Below are 22710 nucleotides of genomic sequence, written 5' to 3' on the forward strand. Positions count from 1 at the left end.
CATTCAGAAAGCCTCAACTACAATGACTTTTCCTGAGCTTGCCTAGAAGTATGTGTCAGCATCAGACATGGAATTTTATAATAAGATGGCCTGTGACAGGATTGTTACGGATGGTATATACAGTTCATTAGAAGGAGAAGCACAGGGAACTTCTTATTTACCCTCCACACCTACAACTTTTACTAGGGCATCCATTTTTAAAAATAATTGTCAGGCTCATCATATTCAGTAACCTGTAAATTGCTAGTACTTGTTGTTTTTCTTTAAGTTACTTGTTTATTTTTTGACACCATAACCATAAAGGAAAGTTGCTTGGTGCAAGAGCAAGAAAAGCCCATTTTTAAAAAAGAAATCAATAAATGCCATAGTAAATCTTCATTTGGGTATATAATAAGTTATTAGGATGTGTTGGTGGCTTAATGAAACGCTGGGAAAAGTCAAGACTCATTAATAAAGTTTTCCAATTTCTTGACAGTTTTTTGGGTTTACTAAAAAATATGTAAATATGATTTATGTGGTTATTGTACTAATGCCTTCATTTGTAATCGTGCAGTATGAGTGCTTAGAGGTAGTGCTGTAAAATTCCCAGAATTTAAAATTGAAGAAATATTCCCAGAGAATATTGCCAGCAGTATTCCCAAAATTCATTAATTCCTAGTAATTTATGATTAAGTAGCAACATAGCTCAAAAAACTGTTAATTGATAGTTAAAAGCAGTAATCGTATTGTTAAATCAAATTCAGAAACTGAAATATATTTTAAGATAAAATTATAATTGACTAAAATTCCTGGGAATTTATAATTTTAAAAATGAAATCGCTTAAATTAATAGGTCAGTGTGGTAATAGTGTGATTTAAAAAAAAAAAAAAAAAAAAAAACCACGAACGCTCTTATATGTTCAAAATATATTATAATTGAATAAAAATATCAGAAAAATAACCAAAATGTAAAACATTATGCTTGTTGTTAGAAATAAACTCATTTTTTTGTTTTCATTGTTTTAAATATCAAAGAATTAGCCCTAGAACTGCCAAGTGTAGAAATTTGCGACTCTTGCGTTTTCCTAGAACTGCCAATGTCAAAGTAATCAACCTTTAGAAAAACTGAGTTTATAATATTGATATGCCATCTAGTGAGTAACTAAAGTTACTAAAATACACAGAGAAGTTTGTTTATCTAATTTGTTAAATTTTCTGTCAGTGTTAGAGATACTTTAGGCCATGAAGTTTATTTTAAACTCGTGTGAATTTTGTAAACATTAGTCGTTGAAAATGACATTTTGGGAAAAAATTATGCGAATAAACCAGCCAATATTTGTGATTTACTTGAAAATACAAGTGATTTTATCAAAAGAGTACATGGTAAAATATTAATTAATGATTCTAAAAGTGAAAGTGATAGTGATATTTCAGAAAATAAATTTATAAATCATAATTCATTGCAGGAAATGAGGAGTCTTTGAGTTCTGAAAGTGAAACACCGCTAATAATTTGTTTGGAAAAATTAAAAAATACTACAGATGACAGCCGGTTGAGAATTATGCCTCCAGAGAAATATTTTGTAAGTTAGGTTTCATTCAGAGAAATGTGGGGTTTCAACTTGCCTAAAAATAGGAGGCCTGGTGAATATTTTAAATTATTTTTCCCGTCAGAGTTATAATAAATGATGTTTTGCATGGAATTTGCAAGGAAATTAATGCAAGGAATGCTAAATCTTGGATTAAAATGTATGAATTTACTTAGTTAACCTAGTTTTAAGGTTCTTTAATGTTCATAAGTGTCGAAACATCCAAAATCTAAAAATTTTCATAAATTCCCAATTTTTGGGAATCTTCCCCGGCCAAAAAAATATTCCCGACAATTTTCGATTTTATAAGTTCCCTCTGACAGGGAATGTACCCAGCCCACACCACTAGTTAGAGGTAAGTGGTTGGAATCAATGGGCAAGTGCTAAACTTCAGTCGAAAGGTCAGAGGTAAGGTTCCCAGTCACTCCTGGAATTTATTTTTTCATCAGTTATCACTTCATTTACCTCTGGCAGTAATTTGTTAATGTGAAAAATGCTAATTTGCACTGTGTAACTGGATAACCCAGTTCTAAGATGGCAAAGACATACCAGATGCAATGGGGCCTTTCCTAGTAAAGCAGTGCAGTGCTCAGACCATCAGGATGAGGACAGCTTTACTTTACTGACGAAAAACATGAAAGTCCCCAATAAAAGAGGAGAAACTTTATTTAATAAAATTGCAGCCAAATAGCCATATACAGTTACTTTGCTTAACATTTTACATTTTTGCATGTTAATTTATAAATTTCACTCTTTTACTACACAGTTCACACACACATGTGGTTGAGTCATGATAATTTTTGTTTTTGCAAATTAGATGATGAAAGCCATGAACAGATAATCTAGTTACGACATGTCGCATTTCGAGGTTTGGAGCTGTCCATGAGCGGTTCGTCATTGCTTCGGTGCCATAGAACACAGGCCATACTTTTTCTCGTTTATCCTTGATGACCTTCAGGTGATTTCTGGAAGCCCTGGTGTGTGGCATCATATATCAAAGTTTGATATCTTTGATTAGAAATGTCTCTCGCTAGCAGGTACACTAGTCTAGATCTTGTTGTCCTTGAGAGGCCCAGTGCTCTTTTTAGATAAGTCGATTTTACCTTTTCTAGTGTTTCTAGATTTTTTTCTGCCAGGTAGTCCCATATAACCTCCATCCCGTAGGCCAGGATTAGCAATATTTTTGCACATTGAATAATTTCATGGCTGTTTTTAGACTGAGTAGGCTGATGTTTTTTATGTCCTGTATTGCTATTATTGCTTGGGCTGCACATTCTGTTGTATGTTTTGTGAAGCATTTGGCTGTTGGTTGCAACGTCACCCCTAGCTATTTAAAGTCTGATGAGATTTTTATTTTTTGCACTCTGATGTTGATTTCCGCATTCTTGGGTGTTTTGCCTCCCTTTCTGAAAAAAATTCGGTCTTTGAAATGAAGCATAATGGCTTGGGAAGGTTTGTGAAGTTATTCCAGTGATCACAAAACTGAATCAAATTTACAAAGAACTTGGCAATATGATTTCATTTATCAGTATGAAGTTGTACCTCCTCTGGCCTGGATGCATGTCACTGATTTGGCTGGCAGCTACATTGTATCCTCCCCTAAGGAAGCTGCCGCACAATGGTTGTAATTGATCCTTGATACCATGTATACTGACACCAGGACAGAGTTGACGCCCATGCTGATCCCAAACGTTCTGTCAAGGACAGATCTGGGGATCTTGGTAGTCACAGGAGTACATAAACATCATGAATGAAGTTCACAGAGCCATGGGATGTGTGCCAACTAGCATTATCTTGTTGAAAAATGACATCACAACATTTTTGCATGAGATTGTTATTCCCAATTCCAGCTGCTGCTAATCCCAGTCCAATGGTGTGGGATGCCACAGAATGTCACAGAAGGTCCATTACTTGTAATGGAATGGCAGGTGCTACTGTGAAGGGGTTACAATGTGCTTGGTGCACAATATGGCCATCCTCCATTGTGCTGGTCAGAAGTGGTCAGCAGGAACCCTGATTACAAGTAATCCACATGTTTGCATGTACTGGACCACTCTCTCATCCAAATGCCCACAAATCTGTATATAGCAAGGTTCAACCAGGTGGCCAAATGGAGGCCCACAACAAGACTCCTCTCAAACTCTGTCAAGTGCTGATAATGCTGTATCACACATGTTCACCAATTCCACATGATCTTCACAATGATCACTCGACATCTGGTACTGTTCGTGACCCTTATATAACCTACCAGGAACAGTAATCGTGAAAAACACTAATGCACTCTGGTGGTCATATTACTTGTCAAGGTATTGAAACTGTGTTCATTTATATACCCACCGATGTGTGTATGTGTATAATGTCTTCTGTTTGCTTGACTTTTTTTGTCAGGCATTGTACATCAAAGTAAAGATCAGATGTATAGCACTTGTTTCAAAAAGTCTAATTTTTTAATGATCTTTTTTTATTTGTGGAAATGTAGATTGCATGTGAATCATTGCAAGTTTAATCACAGTAAAACATTTTCTTTAATGCAGTTGACCAGAACAAATAATTTTTTCTTGCTACTTTGAAAAACGGGTATTTCATTGTACTTGATTTATGTTTTGTGCTTATTACATCGAAACTAACAATATTACTGCTACTTTAAATTAAGTTGAAATCATCAAACCTTTTTATACTTTCCAACAGCATGAGCCTCTTAGAAAACATCATCTGCTTTTATCTTTTTAACCACAAAGCTAGTTTTATACATAATTTTTTATTGTGAATTTGTATATTTTATTCTCTTGCGATCAAAATATAACAGTGAATTTTAAACAATTTTCCCACTGAAACAAACACAAATATGATACTTGCTGAATATTTTTGTATCAAAATGTATAAAAAACTACTGATGAAAACAGAAGGCAGTCAGCTCGATCCACTTATTTAAACATTCCATACTTTTTGTCAGATGGGAGCAAGTCAGAGTCTCCATGGGAAATGATGCAGAACTTACGGCTCTGGCAGGTCTACTGTCTGACTGGCACCAACAGTAATGAAAATAACTATATATGACCTAAAAAGCAAGTAACTGAAAATATTCAGCCATTAGTATTCAATCAATAACATGCTTATTTTCATGAATCTGTGTCTTTGGTTTGCAGTCTTTTCCACTCATTCTTTCTTTCTCATTCTCTGTCAGTAGTGACCAAGATATTGTAAGGAATCTTGTTTGTGGATAGTAATTTGTTTATGCAATATCCACATTTTGCAAGTAATTTTCATATTAAATTACTTGTTATTTAAAACTGCATGTCTTTGTTTTAGGATGGATTGGCCCCATACTTGTCATAATATTCTGCATTAATTCTGCATATGGTGGTGCTCGCCTTGGAGATTGTTGGGCAATTTTAGAAGAAAGGTATCCAGAGTACAGAACACCTGTCAGGAATCCCTATGCTACTATTGCTTACAGAGCTGTTGGCCGGAAGACAAGGTTTGTATATTTCCTTCACATAGGAAAGCATCAGGTATTCGTTAAAGGAGAACCACTATTATTACTTGTAACTGAGTGCCACATTTCCACTACGGAACATGATTTACCCTGTCTCATCTTGACTGCTGCATGTGACCCTTCAGAAAGCTCTATTTAAATACTAAGATGCCATGTCATGGATCATTCTTCAGTCTGGAAAAAAAAGAAAAAATCCAAACATACTGGGAAAATTCACTGTATGTAAACCATGTACTGCAATTCTTTTGCTCTTACTACAAATATGTCTATCTGTGATCTGTTTATAGAAAAATCAACACTTAATTTGACACTGGGAAGAAGATTTCATATTACAACAGTATAATTACATGAATCCTAATTTACATAGAAAGTGGATAAATATTGTTTTCTTTGGCACTGACATTACATCACACATTTGATTTGTAAATCCTACTTATGATAGTGAAATAAAACATCATTAACTGCATTCTAGAGCAACCACTGAACCGTGTATTTGTTGATCTTCACTGCCTGAAGGCTATTCAGCTGAATATGTATTTCACATCAATGAACTCACTTGGAAGCCTATAAACCAACAAAAACAGTAATGTGATCTCTCATGTTATATTGGCATGACTGGTTAATGGTGTACTTGTGGGTGTTCTGCTAAGTCGTTGTTTTTTCATTTTAAGCACACTACTTTGAAGACCAGTACAGCTGTCTTCTTCAGGTGCTATGAGTTCTGCTGTTATGTGTACTTGGTACCAGAAGTCCTACCAGTTGGAGCCAGGCAGCAGATACAAATAACAGCAAAACTCGTAGCACCTGAAGAAGACAGCTATATTGGTCTTCGAAATATTATGCAGAAAATGAAAACACCTTAACCATGTCACAACATTTGCGTTTAAGTAAATTTGAAGACTATATAACATGAAATCATTTTGATGTAATATTTTCTGACTGGTTTGAAGTGTGTGACTGTAAGTGTGCATATTAAAATACCCAAAGACAGTGGATTAATCCTATGAAAGTAGTTGCATTATTAATGAGATACACCATATCAGGGATAGAATTTTACTTACTACATTTGTGTTTTTTTTGGCCGTAAATATAATTATATTCCAAACTGAAAATAAAATAGAAAACTTACTATTATTTTTAACAGTAAAGAAAAAATTAATTTCAGCTTGCTGGTATCAGGATGCATACAGTTCACTCTTTTTGGTGCTGGTACAGTATACTTGTTACTTGCATCACAAATGGTGCAGGAACTGCTGGAAGATTTTGTAACAAGAGTCAACTTCTGTGTCTGGTTCCTGGTTATTTGCATCATACTAACTCCAGCGATGTGGTTGGAATCGCCAAAAGATTTTAGGTAAGGTCATTACATCTTGCTGTTGTGGTCTTAAGTGCAAAGACTGGTTTCATGCATCAGGTCTATCCTGCGTAAGCCTCGTCATCGCTGTGTAGATATTGTAACCTACATCCACTTGAATCTGTCTGCTGTAGTTAAGCCTTGGCCATCCTCTACAATAATTATCCTCAAGCTTTCCTCCATAATCAAATTAAAAATTCGTTCATGTCAGCATATGTCCTATGAAACAACTTTTAGCCAAGTTTTGTTGTAAATTCATTTTCTCTACGATTCCATTCAGTACCTCTTCATAAATTATCTGATCTACTCATTTAGTCTCCAGAATTCTTCTGTAGCCCCACATTTAAAAAGCTTCTGTTCTTTTCTTATCTGCACTAGCATTGTCTGACTTTCACTTCCATATAAGGCTGCACTCCAAGAAATACTTTCAGCAAAGACTTTCTTCTAACTCATAAATTTATTTCCAATGTTAATATATTTCCATTTGTGAGAAAAGCTTTTGTCACAGTTGACACTCTGTATTTTGTATCTTCTTTACATCTGCCACCATATTTTCAAGTCCTCCGACCAACCAACAAGGTTAATGAGTCCTAGATTCTACACTCCAACTGATAGAAAGCCAGATTTTTTTTCTATCTGATTACATCATCTCCCTGAGTAGTCTCCACTCAGAGAACTGATTGGAGGACTATTTTATCTCCAAAACATTTTACACAAGAGGAAGGACAAAATGACACATAATTCTTGCATAAAATGATTGTTAATAGAGGAATATCAATGGAAAAATGAAAGACAGAGGTATTACCAAACTCTATTCTAATCGAAACATAAGAACGTGTTGTGAATCAGTTTTAAATGGTGAATCTAGGAATATACTACAGTCCCCAAGCTATCATCTGCGGAGGGATCATGAGAATAAGATTAGAATAATTACTGCTCACAGAGGCATTCAGTCAGTCGTTCTTCTGGCACTCCATACGTGAATGGAACAGGAAGAAACTGTAATAACTGATACAATGGGACATACCCTCTGTCATGCACTTCATGGTGGTTTGCAGAGTATAGATGTAGATCTAGATGCAAAAATTGTGAGGTATGGGGAATGCTGAAAGGTGGAAGGGGTGGCTAAGGAGAGTGTGTGGGTGGGAAGGGAAGGAGAGGGAGAGTACAGAGGATGATAACAATATATGAGAAGGAGCAGCTCCAGTACTTGCAATGCTCCACATAGGAGTCAGAGGGGGCAAATTATAGTAAAAAGAAGACAGTAAATAGTATGTTGAAGCAGTAGTAGTCCAAAGAGGACAGTAAGATGTGTTCTCTTAGGCTGAGAGAATTTTAGAATATGCAGTTGGGAGTCATGTGAAATGAAACTTATTGAGAGGAGGAAACGGGGGGGGGGGGGGGGGGGTGTAGAATGAAGATAAACAAGGCTCCAGTTGCCATGATTTGTAAAGCAGCTGCTAACATTGCTCACTTTGTGCTGAGCAGCATATTCTACAACTAGGTGATATGTTACTCCTGGCCACATTGTCATGATAGCGATTATTTGCTTAAGTTCACGGTCACCACCACACAGAAAGTTATGCAGTGGTTACAGCAAATTTGGTAAAGAATATGGTGTCTATCACATGTTCCTCTGCCTCTTTTGTTATTAAATGTGCTGCTGTCCTCATGACATGACTGGAGTAGTTGTTGTTGATGGATATAAGTATGAATGGATGTACCAGTGGATGGGTGGGAGATGAATCATTTCAGTTGTGTATTTTACAGGTATGTGACTAAGGGTTAAAGGGCCAGAGAGGGGCAATAACTTGAGACCTCCAAAGAGTTCAGTAATTATGAATTCAATGATAGTACATGGATAAGACTGTACCAGCTTCAGTCCATAAATGATGAGTGTAATCAATAGAAATGCTAAATTGTTTGTAACTATCACATTGTGTTTAGTTTCTTTACTATCTGATACAGTATAATTATATTGTTTAATTTTTAGTTGCACTACAGCAGTGTCATTTGAAATTAGTTGTGAGATACTTTTTTTGAGAGGGTAGCATGGCAATAATGTCTTACCTCTACAGTAACTCATCATTAAATAATTCACTCTGTACATTCTAACTTCTGGTAATATATAACATTTTCCTTGCAGCAGCTGCATTGTAATAAATGCTCTTTCTTTTTCAGCATTGTAGGTGTTGGTGCTCTGCTTACCACAGCATTTGCATGTGTCTTCATCTTCTCTCAGATAGTAATAGAGGGAATGGATAATAAATATCCAGTGCTCCACAAACCTCATAGTTTCCACAGGTTTTTCCTTGCATTTGGCACAATTTTGTTTTCATTTGGTGGAGCATCAACATTTCCTACTATTCAAAATGACATGATAAATAAAAGCAAATTTTCCACGAGCATTGTAGTTGGTTTTTCTGGTAAGAACAATAATTATTTATCACACCAGAAGTTTTTTATGAATGCATTTCAATGTCATTAAGTTTTACTGTGCACCTTAATGTGAGCTACACTGGCTAATTATTTTCTCTGAACATTTGGTAGAGTGGAAGGAGATTACCTCCATCCAGTAGAGATTCTTTTGACTTGTTGCTGAGAAGTCAGAGCTTCTTTGCAGCTCTCATACCTTCTATGACAAAGTTATCAATTCAAATACTGGTTGGAAGCCCACTGTGCTTTACTAGATGCAGTATTTTTGGCGAAGGTTTTGGTGTCAGTGGTGATGAGGTCTCCAGTGATCCTTCAACTCAAAAACTGGCCCTCTTAGCCCACAGTGCAATTTGATTTGAGGGCAAGACACAGCTGTGAGTAGAGTTGTGCTCTACGAAAAATACAGTTGGATAGTTTAGGTACAGTACATAAATGATGTGGTAAATGGTAAGATTTCTGTTAGTGTTGGTAGCATTGGTAGGGAAACAAATGTTAACAGAGAAACTGTGAGCCGATGGCATCTGTCTTGTTTTGCACCTAATTAGAACTGGACGTCATTCAGTGTTAGTCCATTGCGTGTTTTATATCCATATAGAGTATAAATTGCATTTTATAAGTAATAAAAATTAGTTGATCATGTAGCTTATGCACTTTTATGTCACCAGAGCAGTTACTTTTGATACGAGCACAGTTCACAGGCTCAAATATAAAAAAATATATACGTAATTATTGTTGTTATCTTGTACTCAATAGAACTTTTTCATCATGATCAAAAACTAAAGTTCCCTCTTGTTATTGATAAATACAAAAATTGTTACAAATAATAAAAACCTATTTTATATAAGTTCGACAAAGTATTGAAGCAATCAAGCAACCACTGATGCATCTGTATTGTTTTCTTTATTTTTACTGCAATGTATCTCTGTTGAATGTTACAGATCATCAGATTTTCAGATAAAACCTGAATTAAACAGTGAAAATGTCAATTTTGCTATAAACACTGTTTATTTTTTCATAATAGACAGGTGTATATGATATAGCAGTGCAATGCATGTCCAAAGCTGCTATGAAATACATGAAATGTATTTGCAGTTGCAAATATGGACAACCTTCAGCTATATAATGAAATGACGACATTGGAAATATGTATTGAACTGTATGAATGTATGAGGTTGTAGGTAGATGGACAATGACATATGGAAGCTTGGGCCTGGCTGTCGATCATGCTCAGATAGCCTAAGTTGTTATGGTGACTGCTCACAACAAGCAGGAAATAGGTGTTCGAGTCTCACAAGGGGAAGGCCTCAGACACGGCCAACCGATTCGGTTCAAATTTGGCAGGTCGCTTGTGTACAACCTAAAACGAAGGAATCTAAAATATTTTGGGTCAACACCCCCGCGTTTTTGAGAAAATGACCCCTAAAAGTTCTGAAGAGCAATCGACTCAAAATTGGCTGGATCAATAGATAATTGTAAATAGAGCATTTTTCATAATCAGGTATGGGGTCTGCAAACGCATACTATTCTAGAAATCGAGGAAAGAAACTTTTACAACTGTCGCTTCTGTACCCATGTGGTAAACACTTTTTGCTGACAGCACTGATGGCCCAACGGCTAAGGTAACAGGGTTCGAATCTTGAAGAAACCTAGTGGATGTTATTATTTTCATTTGTATTTTTCCATATATCAATTGATAGGGATAGGAGGGTTAATGAGGTAAGTAAATCAATAAGGAATGATAATAATAAGGTAGGCAAATAAATTTCTCAAACCTCTTGGGGTAGTAAACAACTAAAATGTTACTCCAGGTCACTTTACAATGGCTCTTCCAGTCACTGTTACGTGTCCTCACTGTTCGTCGAACAACTAGATGGATGGTACTTGTCATATAAAAATTTGAAACAAATATACTCATGGCACCAAGAACATCTAGTGAATGCAATCTTTCGAAAGCTACACTGTTCCTTCCGAAGAGTCGGCGGAAAACAAACTTGATTTACATTTAAAAATATGTCTTTTTCAGGGATTAATTTTGATGCGTACCGTGCATATGATATCATTGCCTGAAAAATCGGTGCTGAAAGTTGGTTATGAATTATGCTGTAAATAGTTATTGCATCCGTGTGGTTGTGCAATTTCCAGAAGCACACTGCAATTCTGAAGCCTGCAAATAAAGTTTTTAACCTGATGATAGAAATAAACATCACACGGCTGGCACACAGGTATGCAGTTTGGCGGTAGTACTTTTACTGTGCACGTCGGCTGACCCTCGCCATCTATAAACATTGTGTCATATATTGTAGTATTACTTTGTCCACTCCAGGAATCCAATACTTGACAAAACTTGTTATCAGAAATGTATGGTTTTAAAACATTCTCAAGAATTGTTCTGTAAATCGCATTCGTCAGTTTCCCGGATTTGGAGCAGGTAATCTAAACATTTTTCAACTAGTCGGTTAAAGATTGATGTCTTCTATAACCCGAGGACCAAATGTAACATTTGTTTCTTGTAAACACAGGAAAACCTTAGGCAACACTTTTTCAGAGGCAGTAGTGGCATATTGCGCCGTGTACGAATGTGTTAGTATGTTTTTACTACCAATTGCTACAAGGGTTCGTTTTTCTCTGTTATGCGATAACGTGCGTCGAATGTTCACCCGATACTCGCATCATGTTTGATCGGTGTTGATCACCACCGTTTGCGTGTTGAAAAGAGCTGACACTTTCTGTATATCTTCTATATTTTGTACCTCTTTATGAGGGACGTATTTAGTGACGTGCCGTTGACGAATTTTATACTCTGATTTGAAATTTCTTGCCCAAGATAATGATGCAGCAAATGTAAAATCTTTGTTGGGCGTATACTGAAGAGCTGCACCTGCAGCCCACTTCTGAAGTATTCTGGTTGTTACATTCTCGTTATGTCAACGAGATATGACAAATCGGTCGTATGTCCACTTATTTATAGCCTGGTATTTGTTGCATCTTGTCCCTCCTTTAACGATATCACTTTCCCACAATTTCAAGTCCTCCTTCCTTTTCAGGGCTGTTGTTGCTCCATTCTTTTGCAGTGTTTGTAAGTTCCTATTTGGATGATTCCTGCTAGCGCTACTGCCTTAACTTTTACTTCAAGGGGTATAGCACTGTAGTTAAATCGTTTAGTAAATGGTTCGTAATACTCATCGGGAACAGATGAAGCACATATTCCCAGTGACGTAGAGATTTCCGAAGTGTTATGACCATTTTGCAATTCACTAGTCGGGATATCCTCCACTGAATCACTTGCTTCGTCTTCATGGTATAGTACTTCAGTATCAAGAAAAGACATTTCATTCGTCAGCTCCAAAAATCTCTCGACGATAGCTGCTCCTATTAATCTGGAACGCCGAGAAACAGACCTGGCTGCTTCCGGTAGTGCACTGATAATGCATCTGTATTGAAACACTTTTACAAACCAAAACACAGCGATGGTAACTTCCCGCTTGCCATCGTCTGTGACAGGCTCCCAACTATATATTACAGCACTAGTCGAAGGGTGTACATCCTCCATTACTCAGATTGTGCAGCTGAAAGATATGACAACAAATAATAACTAGTTACTACGGCATAAACAGACGAGCTAATTACTACAAACTACATACGGTACTCATCATATGTTACTTACGGAATAACACTGTATTCATTCACAAAACTTATTTCATTCGGCACATTAATGATGGAAAAATCACTACATGTATCCGCGAGGTTTGCAGCAGCCTAATGACGGAAAACAACTCTTTCCGATTGACTTCTATAAGAATCGTGCTGGACACCTTCTCTCTTTCAGATTCACAACTATGATAAGACGAAGAGGCAACCGGGACAACAAAACTCTCCCCGCGTGCATTCTGTCCCAAGCCTTGCTGTAAACAAGCGTCGCGCGGTTGGCTATCTGTGATCCCTCATGAGGAATTCGAAGCACTCTTATTCGTAGTTGTTTTCATGTGACAAGGCTTAAAAGTTTAATACTTTACTAACTCACGGCGTTTGGGAAATTAGTTTGCCTACCTTATTATTACCATTTCTTATTGATTTACTTACCTTATTAACCCTCCTATCCCTATCAATTGAGATATGGAAAAATACAAATGAAAAGAATAACATCCACTAGGTTTCTGTGAGATTCGTACACTGGTTCTCTGATTCCCAGCCAGTTACCTTAGCCGTTGCGCTATCGGCGCTGTCGGCGAAAAGCGTTTACCGTGTGGGTACAGAAGTGTTTGCGGATCCCATACCTGATGATGAAAAATGCTCTATGTACAATTATCTATCGATCCCTCCAATTTTGAGTCCATTGCTTGTCATAACTTTTAGGGGTGATTTTCTCAAAATTGCTGGGGTGTTGACCCAAAATATCTTTAGAGTCCTTCGTTTTAGGTTGTACACAAGCAACCTGCCAAATTTGAGCCGAATCAGTTGGACGTGTCTCAGGCCTTCCCCTTGTCAGCTCTACACAAATGTTCAATTTCGTCATTCCATTATGCTGTAGGTTGCCCATGTTTGCAACTGGAAATGTGTTTCATGAAAACAAAAGGATAACTATCTAGAACAAAAATTTTATGTAAGTTATATGGCCCATATCCTCAGTTCCTAGACAGTTCACCACTCCTGGTTTATAGGGGAATCTAGTAAGACACTGATTGCATACGTAAAGAGAGTGATAGTTACAAGGTAATACCCAATAGGTATGCAGCACATCTAACATACAGGTAATGGTACGATCTTAACTGACAAAAGCTACTAGGAAAACTGCAGTAGTCTACACTCACTTATGATAGTCTGATGTAGCCTAAAGTAGTTTTACAACTCTAGTTGTGAGACAAAAAAAGGCTGACCACTCTGCCATCAGTGGCAGGTACTGAAAGCTCAGAAAACAGTGAGAACTGTCAGACAAGTGTGGGTCCTGAATCCTTACAGACAATGTTGCATTGGTGGACAGACTCAAGATGGTGTCCAAGGGAGCAGGATGTGGCCTTGGTATGAAGTACATGTGTCTCTGACCTTCCTTCCGTATTGATACTCAGGCTAGGCAGCAATCCAAATCACTTTTGGATACTAAAGCATTCTAAATATTTCATATATAAATGATCTGACAGACAATGTTTCTTATTGTGACTAGGCGAAACTACTTTTGTCCAGCCTTAACTGAGGGTTCTTCGATTGCTTGGTGAGATGGCATATCAAACTAGAACACAAGAAATATTAGTTCCCTTTATTAAGTAAATGAATAAAACATGTACCTAACTTTGACACACTTCTTTGCGACAGGAGTATTGGATAATTTACCCGCAAAGCATCACTTGATGCACTAGTTAAAAACTGTTCTCTTGAAGTTGAAGTTGTTGTTGTTGTTGTGGTCTTCAGTCCTGAGACTGGTTTGATGCAGCTCTCCATGCTACTCTATCCTGTGCAAGCTTTTTCATCTCCCAGTACCTACTGCAACCTACATCCTTCTGAATCTGCTTAGTGTATTCATCTCTTGGTCTCCCTCTACGATTTTTACCCTCCACGCTGCCCTCCAATACTAAATTGGTGATCCCTTGATGCCTCAGAACATGTCCTACCAACCGATCCCTTCTTCTGGTCAAGTTGTGCCACAAACTTCTCTTCTCCCCAATCCTATTCAATACTTCCTCATTAGTTATGTGATCTACCCATCTAATCTTCAGCATTCTTCTGTAGCACCACATTTCAAAAGCTTCTATTCTCTTCTTGTCCAAACTATTTATCGTCCATGTTTCACTTCCATACAAATACTTTCAGAAACGACTTCCTAACACTTACATCAATACTCGATGTTAACAAAGAAACGTTTTCCTTGCCATTGCCAGTCTACATTTTATATCCTCTCTGCTTCGACCATCATCAGTTATTTTGCTCCCCAAATAGCAAAACTCCTTTACTACTTTAAGTGTCTCATTTCCTAATCTAATTCTCTCAGCATCACCCGACTTAATTCAACTACATTCCATTATCCTTGTTTTGCTTTTGTTGATTTTCATCTTATATCCTCCTTTCAAGACACTGTCCATTCCATTCAACTGCTCTTCCAAGTCCTTTGCTGTTTCTGACAGAATTACAATGTCATTGGCGAACCTCAGAGTTTTTATTTCTTCTCCATGAATTTTAATACCTACTCCGAATTTTTCTTTTGTTTCCTTTACTGCTTGCTCAATATACAGATTGAACAACATCGGGGAGAGGCTACAACCCTGTCTTACTCCCTTCCCAACCACTGCTTCCCTTTCATGTCCCTCGACTCTTATAACTGCCATCTGGTTTCTGTACAAATTGTAAATAGCCTTTCGCTCCCTGTATTTTACCCCTGCCACCTTTAGAATTTGGAAGAGAGTATTCCAGTCAACATTGTCAAAAGCTTTCTCTAAGTCTACAAATGCTAGAAACGTAGGTTTGCCTTTCCTTAATCTTTCTTCTAAGATAAGTCGTAAGGTCAGTATTGCCTCACGTGTTCCAGTGTTTCTACGGAATCCAAACTGATCTTCCCCGAGGTTGGCTTCTACTTGAAGTACAATGTTCAAAATTGACAAAAGTATATATTCATCTGAAACTTTTATCTCTCACTGTCCTACTCAATAATGTTGAGTGCTGTAGCTGATGTCTCAAAATGAAGAGAGCTCTTTCTAGCTCAATTCTGTATTGACCTCAGCACGAGTGTGCTGTTATGCTGAAAGAGGAGGCGGGGCCTGCAGGAGCACCTCCCATACTTTGTTGCGGGTGGCAGTGAGCCCTCGCTAATGTCTAATGTCCATGGTGTCAATTCACCCACCCTTGATGTGGCAATGTGATCTCTGTATGATACCACATTTCTAGCTCTTAGATCTCATTTGCAGACAGCGTAGTCATATGCTGGGAGACTTGGTGATCATTAGCACAGGATGAGAAGACTGAAAACTGATCTTTAACATATATAAAAGTAATGAAATGCATGCAGAATGATGGAAACACTTGCAGACTTCAAAGTACACATTAGCAATAAATCACAAACTTAAAGTATCTAGGAGAGGAAAGAATTGTGACAGTAGGAAGAAGGGGAAGATAAATGGTAAAATGCGGTCACAAGGAAGTATTGGAAAGTTTGAGAATATCAATTAGACGGCACACACAATAGTAGTGAAACAGTAGATTACTGGTGGTAACAAGAGTGAGGGGGCAGTGTGCAAAAAAGAAGGAAAAATGTAGATAGAACATCAGAATGGGAAAGGTTTGGGGAAAGAACTTAAAACCAACATGAGAGGACACAGTGAAAGGTAAAAATGCGAGTAGATGGTTGCCGAAATTAGGGGACTAGTGAATATCTATGTTAGAGTAATTGCTGTAACAGTGGAGTAATTGCAACAATGAGAAGATATAGTGCTGGAGTGGAGGACCCTAATGGAGCAGATGTTGAAACAATTGTTGTAGGCTTTCTCTGTTATAGAAAGAAAGAAATCTGTAGATTACAATCCTTCAATGAAAGAAATCTGCAAATTACTGCACAGATTTTATGAATGTGTGAAATTAATTCCAGTTATAGCCGAAATTTTTAAAAAGTTTGTCTCATCTTTTTTTTCCACAGTGATTTTGATGCTGTACTTTCCTGTGGCACTTGCTGGATATATTGTTTATGGTGATCTTGTCAGCGCTAATATCACTCTGTCTGTCAACAAGTCCTATCTGATCATATGTGCAAATATCCTTATGGGTATCCATTTGATATTGGCGTTTCTCATTGTTATCAATCCTGTGTGTCAAGAGCTGGAGGAAGCATTCCAGGTACCTCATAGTAAGTAAATCTTAATATTCATGCTACTTGTACTGTATAGAGTTTAACCTGTGTTGGTACGAGGGTGGTTTGAAAAGTTCTGGAACGGAATAGAAAAAAATACCTACATCACTGAAACTTTTTTTAGTTTTCAATGTAGTCTCCTTGTAGATTAATGCACTTGGTCCAACAATGTTCCAGTGTCTTGATCCCATCTTGAAAATGAATTACCTCCAGGCCTGCAAAATAGTTGTCAACTCTGATCATCAATTCTTCATTTGAAGTGAATCTTTGTCCACCAAGAAAAATTTTCAGTTTTGGTAAGAGATAGAAGTCTGATGGAGCCATATCAAGTGAATAAGGCAGGTGTGGCAACAATTCATACCTTAGTTCGTGTAATTTTTCCATGGCAATGGCATGTGTGCGGGTGCGCATCAAGAGTCGCGGCATTCATCTTGCAGATAATTTTTTCATTTCTAATTCTTCAGTTAAAATGTGATATACCCCGTCAGATGATATCAGGCAAGTGTGAGCAATTTCACTTACTTTCAATCAACGATCATCTATGACCATTTTGATTTCTAGAGTAGTGAGGCTGCTTTGATACCTTTCTTTACGTAGTACTTAATCACTGCACGAATCTTTATATATTTTCTTTTTCCATCTTCGCAAATCACTACGCAGGAGCAACAACAGAGCCATGTCACTGCCACAGCTCTCTTCCAAGTGCACTGACTTGGCACTTCTTTACAGGCAACAGTCCAATGAATATCATGTGAACAACTAGTTGCGCTAGCTCTGACCTCTTGTGGTGATTCCGAGAACTTTTCAAACAACCCTCATAGTGTATATTACAATATTCAGATTATAAGCTGCACCTCTGGAAGACAATCTTTTTCTGTACACCAGTGGATTTACAACTACTAATTTAAATGAGGAAAATACAAGTGAGAGAAAAATAGTTTCAAGGTACACCAATGTGCAAGCACAATATGTTAACTGTAATACATTTTCTCCATTAAGATTCAGTGGCATCTATGAGATCACAGTTTGAGAATGTATTTCTAAATGCTTGTTTGGCCAGTTGATTAGACATAACTATTACTATTTTTCTGGTTTCACTTCAGTACTGTGCGTTTACATGTAATCACATTTTTAGTGATACAAAGCTAATATCTAAACTACAAGACACCCACTGGAGCACAACTTTGTGTGTGTGTGTGTGTGTGTGTGTGTGTGTGTGTGTGTGTGTGCGTGCGCGCGCGCACTTGTTTGTTTGTTTTACAGAGCTATGAATTACCTCTGGCATTCTTATATCTCTTCCCACTTTGTGAAACATCCAACACCTCTTTAGTACTACTCCTCAGGGAGGTCAAAATTCTTTCATGAGTTTGTGCATGGCAACCACAGGATCCCAGGCTATTGACACATCCTGTCAGATGGAAGTAGGCTTCATCTGTGCACAAAATCTTCCATGGCCGATCATTGTCCACTTCCAAGCGAGTGAGAAATTCTAAAGCAAAGATCTCTCTTGCTGGCAGGAGCAACTCATGCACATGGGTAATTTTGAATGGATGGCAAAGAAGGATGTTTCATAGAATTTTAAGCACGATACTCACAGATATGTCCAATGTTCGGGCAATTCTCCGTGGACTACACGTTTGCACACCCACACCACCACTCGTCTCCTCCTGCCTTGCTGTGGCCACTGCTTCCACTGACATTGAATCAATTCGTTTCCTCCCTCTGTCAGGTTGCACACCAGAAGAACCTGTCTTTTTGAATTTCCAAATCATTTTCTCCAGACCCACAGCAGGCATCAGACCAACGCCTTTTTTCAAACCCCTCAGTGTCCGGAACTTCTGCAGAGCAACGTGTGCATAGTCATCATTCTTGTAATACGTCTTTACAAACAGGGCGCGATCCTGCATTGAGACAGTCGTGGTGAACGTAACATGAAAGGAAGAAAAGCCGTGCACCTGGTGTGTTTGTACAAACTTCAGTGGGTCGTGTGCATGACAGGTGTTTTCATTTACATATTCTGACACATACAGTGCCATCTATTGACCAGTTTTCATGCTATTTTTTTTTTCTTCTGCCATACGTTTTCCTCCTCCAGTAATATTCCATTGCAGTTTGTCTTGATTCTGAGCAGTGGTGTTATTTCTACAGCATTTTGAAAGTTAAACTTTAATTGTAGTCACCCTGTTCTTAACCAGACCTACAAGTTTATGGATTTTGCTGTGTTATACATGGAAATCAAGCAGCTCACGAGTAACCATGGTCTCTCTCTTTAGTTACAATGTAAAGACTTGTGCAGTAAGATACTGTAATATGGAGAAGTTTATCTTAATTTTATTTTGACTATTTAAGTACCTGAGTTAGGTGACTGCTCTTTTCGCTGGTCTGTATTTAATGCAGGAGAACATACTCAACTTACAACTCTGACTGGTACTTTATAATTTGGTAATAGAAAGAAATTTTTCATCCACATTCTCTTTTTAAATTAATTGATGCTGCTACTCAAGAATCAGGGGCATTTCGTGAGATATTTTCTAATCAAATAATATGATTGCTTGGCTTTTCTTGGAACGTACATTCTCTGAATTTTAATAGTGAGCCTTCATGTGGTATACAGAGCCAGTCTGGTAGCGTCTGCCACTGAACTAGGATCTCTGTGACACTTTTGCAGCAACTGAACAAATCCCTGATAGTACTCACAACTTTTGTTTTAATGTTGTGTACCTTTTATATTAATCCTGCCTAGTTAGATCCCTATTTGACAAGCAATATTAAGGATCCAGAATGAAATTTTCACTCTGCAGTGGAGTGTGTGCTGATATGAAACTTCCTGGTAGATTAAAACTGTGTGCAGGACCGAGACTCGAACTTGAGACCTTTGCCTTACGCAGGCAGTTGCACTACCAAGCCAGGAAGTTTTAATATTAAGGATCATTTGACTGATGTTTTGTATTATATCTCGTATTATATAATGTAGTTTCCTTTTATTACGATGGATATGTAATGAGACGTGGATGACAGATGTTGATATGTTGCCCTAGCTTTTAATATTTGTGGCCCTGTGTAATTTTAAAAAAGATAGTGCGTGATACAGCCTTTGGGGGGGGGGCAGCTACTACAACTTTAGACAGTTAAATAAAAGTTCTACCATTCTAAACTCACAGCCATCAAGTAATAATTACTTGGCGAATAGATTGCAATTTTTAACCTCAAAAATATCTCGGCAGAGTTTGCATTCTAATGACTTTTTATTAGGCAACTAGCTGCCATAGTATTACCTGTACTTCAGATATATCACAGCACAGCCAGTTACTTGAAAGAAATTGAAAAAGAATAGTAAAAAAACAGAGCAAATGCTACACATCTCCGCCACTTTTCAACCCAAAAAGAAAAAAAGAAAAAAACAAAAAAAAACTTATTTCCTTCTTGGGCATTGCCTTCTACCTTGCATTGAACTGTCCCACTATAACTTTATACAATATTTTGCAAATTATACTCAAACAGCCCTGCTGACTTAAGAGAATCAAAGCACATCTCTTATCTTATGGTCTGTTTACATATAAGTCAGTACCTTATACTTCACCATGTTCATTGTTCCTGGTCCAGGCTTAACTATCTCAATAAATCAAAAAAGACTCTCCAGTCTAAGGAGCAGTGCTTTGATTCTTTACATTAGTCGTAATAATAATGACCTTCAAAATTTCAGTGATAGCTCTGCACAGAGTGCCTACATTGGTGCCTGACAGCATATGTGATGTTGGTGTCATTGGTAGTTGGCTATGATGTTGCCACATCTTTCTCAAGTGACATAATATACATACAACATAATTATTACCATCATAATTAAAATACATTGTGCTGATAACCTCGCAATTGAGTGCCCAAAAGCTCCTAAAATACATTGCAATACAAATTTGTCCTTTACACAGCTCTTAAAAACAAATATTTAATCGCTGACTTGATATTCTGGTGGGTGAAAATTGTGTGTTTGGGGGGGGGGGGGGATGCACTGAGATGTGTAGATCAATTTGACATCTCATACTCATTCTGGGAGCTGCCTTTCCTAAAATTAGTGTAGTGTGCTCATTGCAACATTAAATCAATCCAAGTGCATAATGCTACGAGCTGTACTGCAAGCAGTGTGGCATTGCGGGTAGTGTTAGTACTTGGTATGCTGGAGGTTACCAGTTGAAACCCAAGTACCAGCAGTTGTTTGGTATTTATCATTCCTGGGGGATTCTCAAAATTTCTTATGTTCACAAAGTTTGCATATTCTGCTAGCAACACTCTCCATCCAGGAGTTGTGTTTTGTTTGCTCTGTGCAGTGTTTGTTAAATAAACATGCTTTGAGTGCTGTGCTTCATTAATGACCCTGCATTTGGATTTGATTGTGGTTTCATGTATACTTTTACTTGGACTGCACAGCCTAGTAGTGATTTGAGAAAAATGAAGAAAAGCTTGATAGTTGGAACTAATCCCAGGCTGTACTGAAGAAAACATTTCACTTCAATCAGCAAGTCTGCTTAGCAGAGCAGTAGTTGAAGAGCAGGGACCAATGAAATGAGGAAATGACACATTCTTACATACAAAATGTTTTGTCGCTGTCCCACATTGTGAATTTGAATACCACACCTATCCTAAATCTAATGTTTGATGAAAGGAGTCACAGAAGACATGTACCAAGTCCTTCTCATAAAGGATGTCACAATAGCACAAGTGGAGCCAGTGCATCAAAGAGCTACAGAAAAAGAGTTAGACGAAAAAGTATGACTAACTCCTGAATGTGATCCCAATGGCAGTTGTGGAAGACCGCCACAGTCTCGCCTCTCTCACGTGCCAGTTGGTAAGAGTAGAGATGCAGCAGTTTATGGCAGTGAGAACTGTCAGCCTGAATAAGCAAGAGGTAGCAGCTGTGAATGTCGACTCCATACTTCAGGAGGTAATAGAGAATGCTGAAGATAATCTCCAGCACCAGTCGAATATGCCAAGAAGAATGAACTCTGCCAACTCAGACTTATGCAGCAACTGTCAAACCCCAACCACCATCTGACCAATGCAGGTACAACCAATTCCTCTGCTAAGTATAGTGCCCCACATAATAGCAGACCTTTGGGTGATAGAGGACAACATGCCAGTATGTTTCCAATGTAGAGAGCCTGCACACATTGTACGCTACTGCAGAGAAAGGAGGTGAGTGTTCGATGACTATTGTGCTGCCAGACATCAACTATTACAATGGTCCTATTCACACCAGTCAACTGCAGATGATTATAGTTGATCTATAGGATGAAGCCCATCGTCATTCCCTGGACAAGGTTGCTTCCCAGCATGACCTAGCCAGTTGCTGTATAGGAACCAGCCACTCACCTAGCCACTGAATTCAGAAACACTAAATGAGGTGACCATATATGGAGGTGAGGATGCCACAGATGAAAATGGGCAACAGTCACAAAGATGCCATGAAATTGCATTGACGTTGTCATTGTCCAGGTGCGAGTTGACATGGGCTTCTTTTTCTGTAATGTCAAATGCTTATTATTACTAGTTAAAGAATACTATGATCTGTGATATGCAAGTACTGAAGGTCACAGATGGAAAATATATCCATCTGACATAAGCATGTACTGCAAGAATAAAATAATAACTATCAATGAGAAAGCACTGCCCTTTGAACTTTTTTAAAAAGCTGAATGTTGTCATAATATTCTTCTCAAATGGGACTTCTTGCAGGTTTCACCAACAGTCGTAACTCCAGATTGACAAAGTGAGTCCAACACGATCAGATTACAGAGATTGCTCTGAGCAGTTGGAAACGTTATACCCCCATTATCACGACATGTTACAGTTGTCTAACTAAATGCAGGGAAATTGTGAGGCTTCTGTTGATTGTAAAAAGCAACCCAGGCTCTCAAAATAAATCTACATACCAATGATCATAAGTGCTAAAAGTGATCAAGGAGAACTCAGGATCACTAATCATCAGGAGCAGCCATGACTGATCCTTAAAGGTATGTGCATAGGAACAACCACAGCAA

At 37.8% G+C, this 22710-nt stretch overlaps 1 protein-coding gene across 2 annotated transcripts in view; it reads left to right on the top strand.

Moving 5' to 3' along the window:
- LOC126466467 (uncharacterized) overlaps nucleotides 1–22710 on the top strand; it is a 63887-nt gene that overhangs the window by 19486 nt on the left and 21691 nt on the right. For both annotated transcript variants that reach the window (XM_050096389.1, XM_050096390.1), the window contains exons 3-6: nucleotides 4877–5045; nucleotides 6229–6417; nucleotides 8599–8843; nucleotides 16469–16675. In XM_050096389.1, coding sequence (XP_049952346.1) covers nucleotides 4877–5045; nucleotides 6229–6417; nucleotides 8599–8843; nucleotides 16469–16675 — 810 coding nt within the window. The remainder of the gene's footprint in view (nucleotides 1–4876; nucleotides 5046–6228; nucleotides 6418–8598; nucleotides 8844–16468; nucleotides 16676–22710) is intronic.

Source organism: Schistocerca serialis, chromosome 1 (genome assembly GCF_023864345.2).
Source record: "Schistocerca serialis cubense isolate TAMUIC-IGC-003099 chromosome 1, iqSchSeri2.2, whole genome shotgun sequence".
Taxonomy (NCBI): domain Eukaryota; kingdom Metazoa; phylum Arthropoda; class Insecta; order Orthoptera; family Acrididae; genus Schistocerca; species Schistocerca serialis.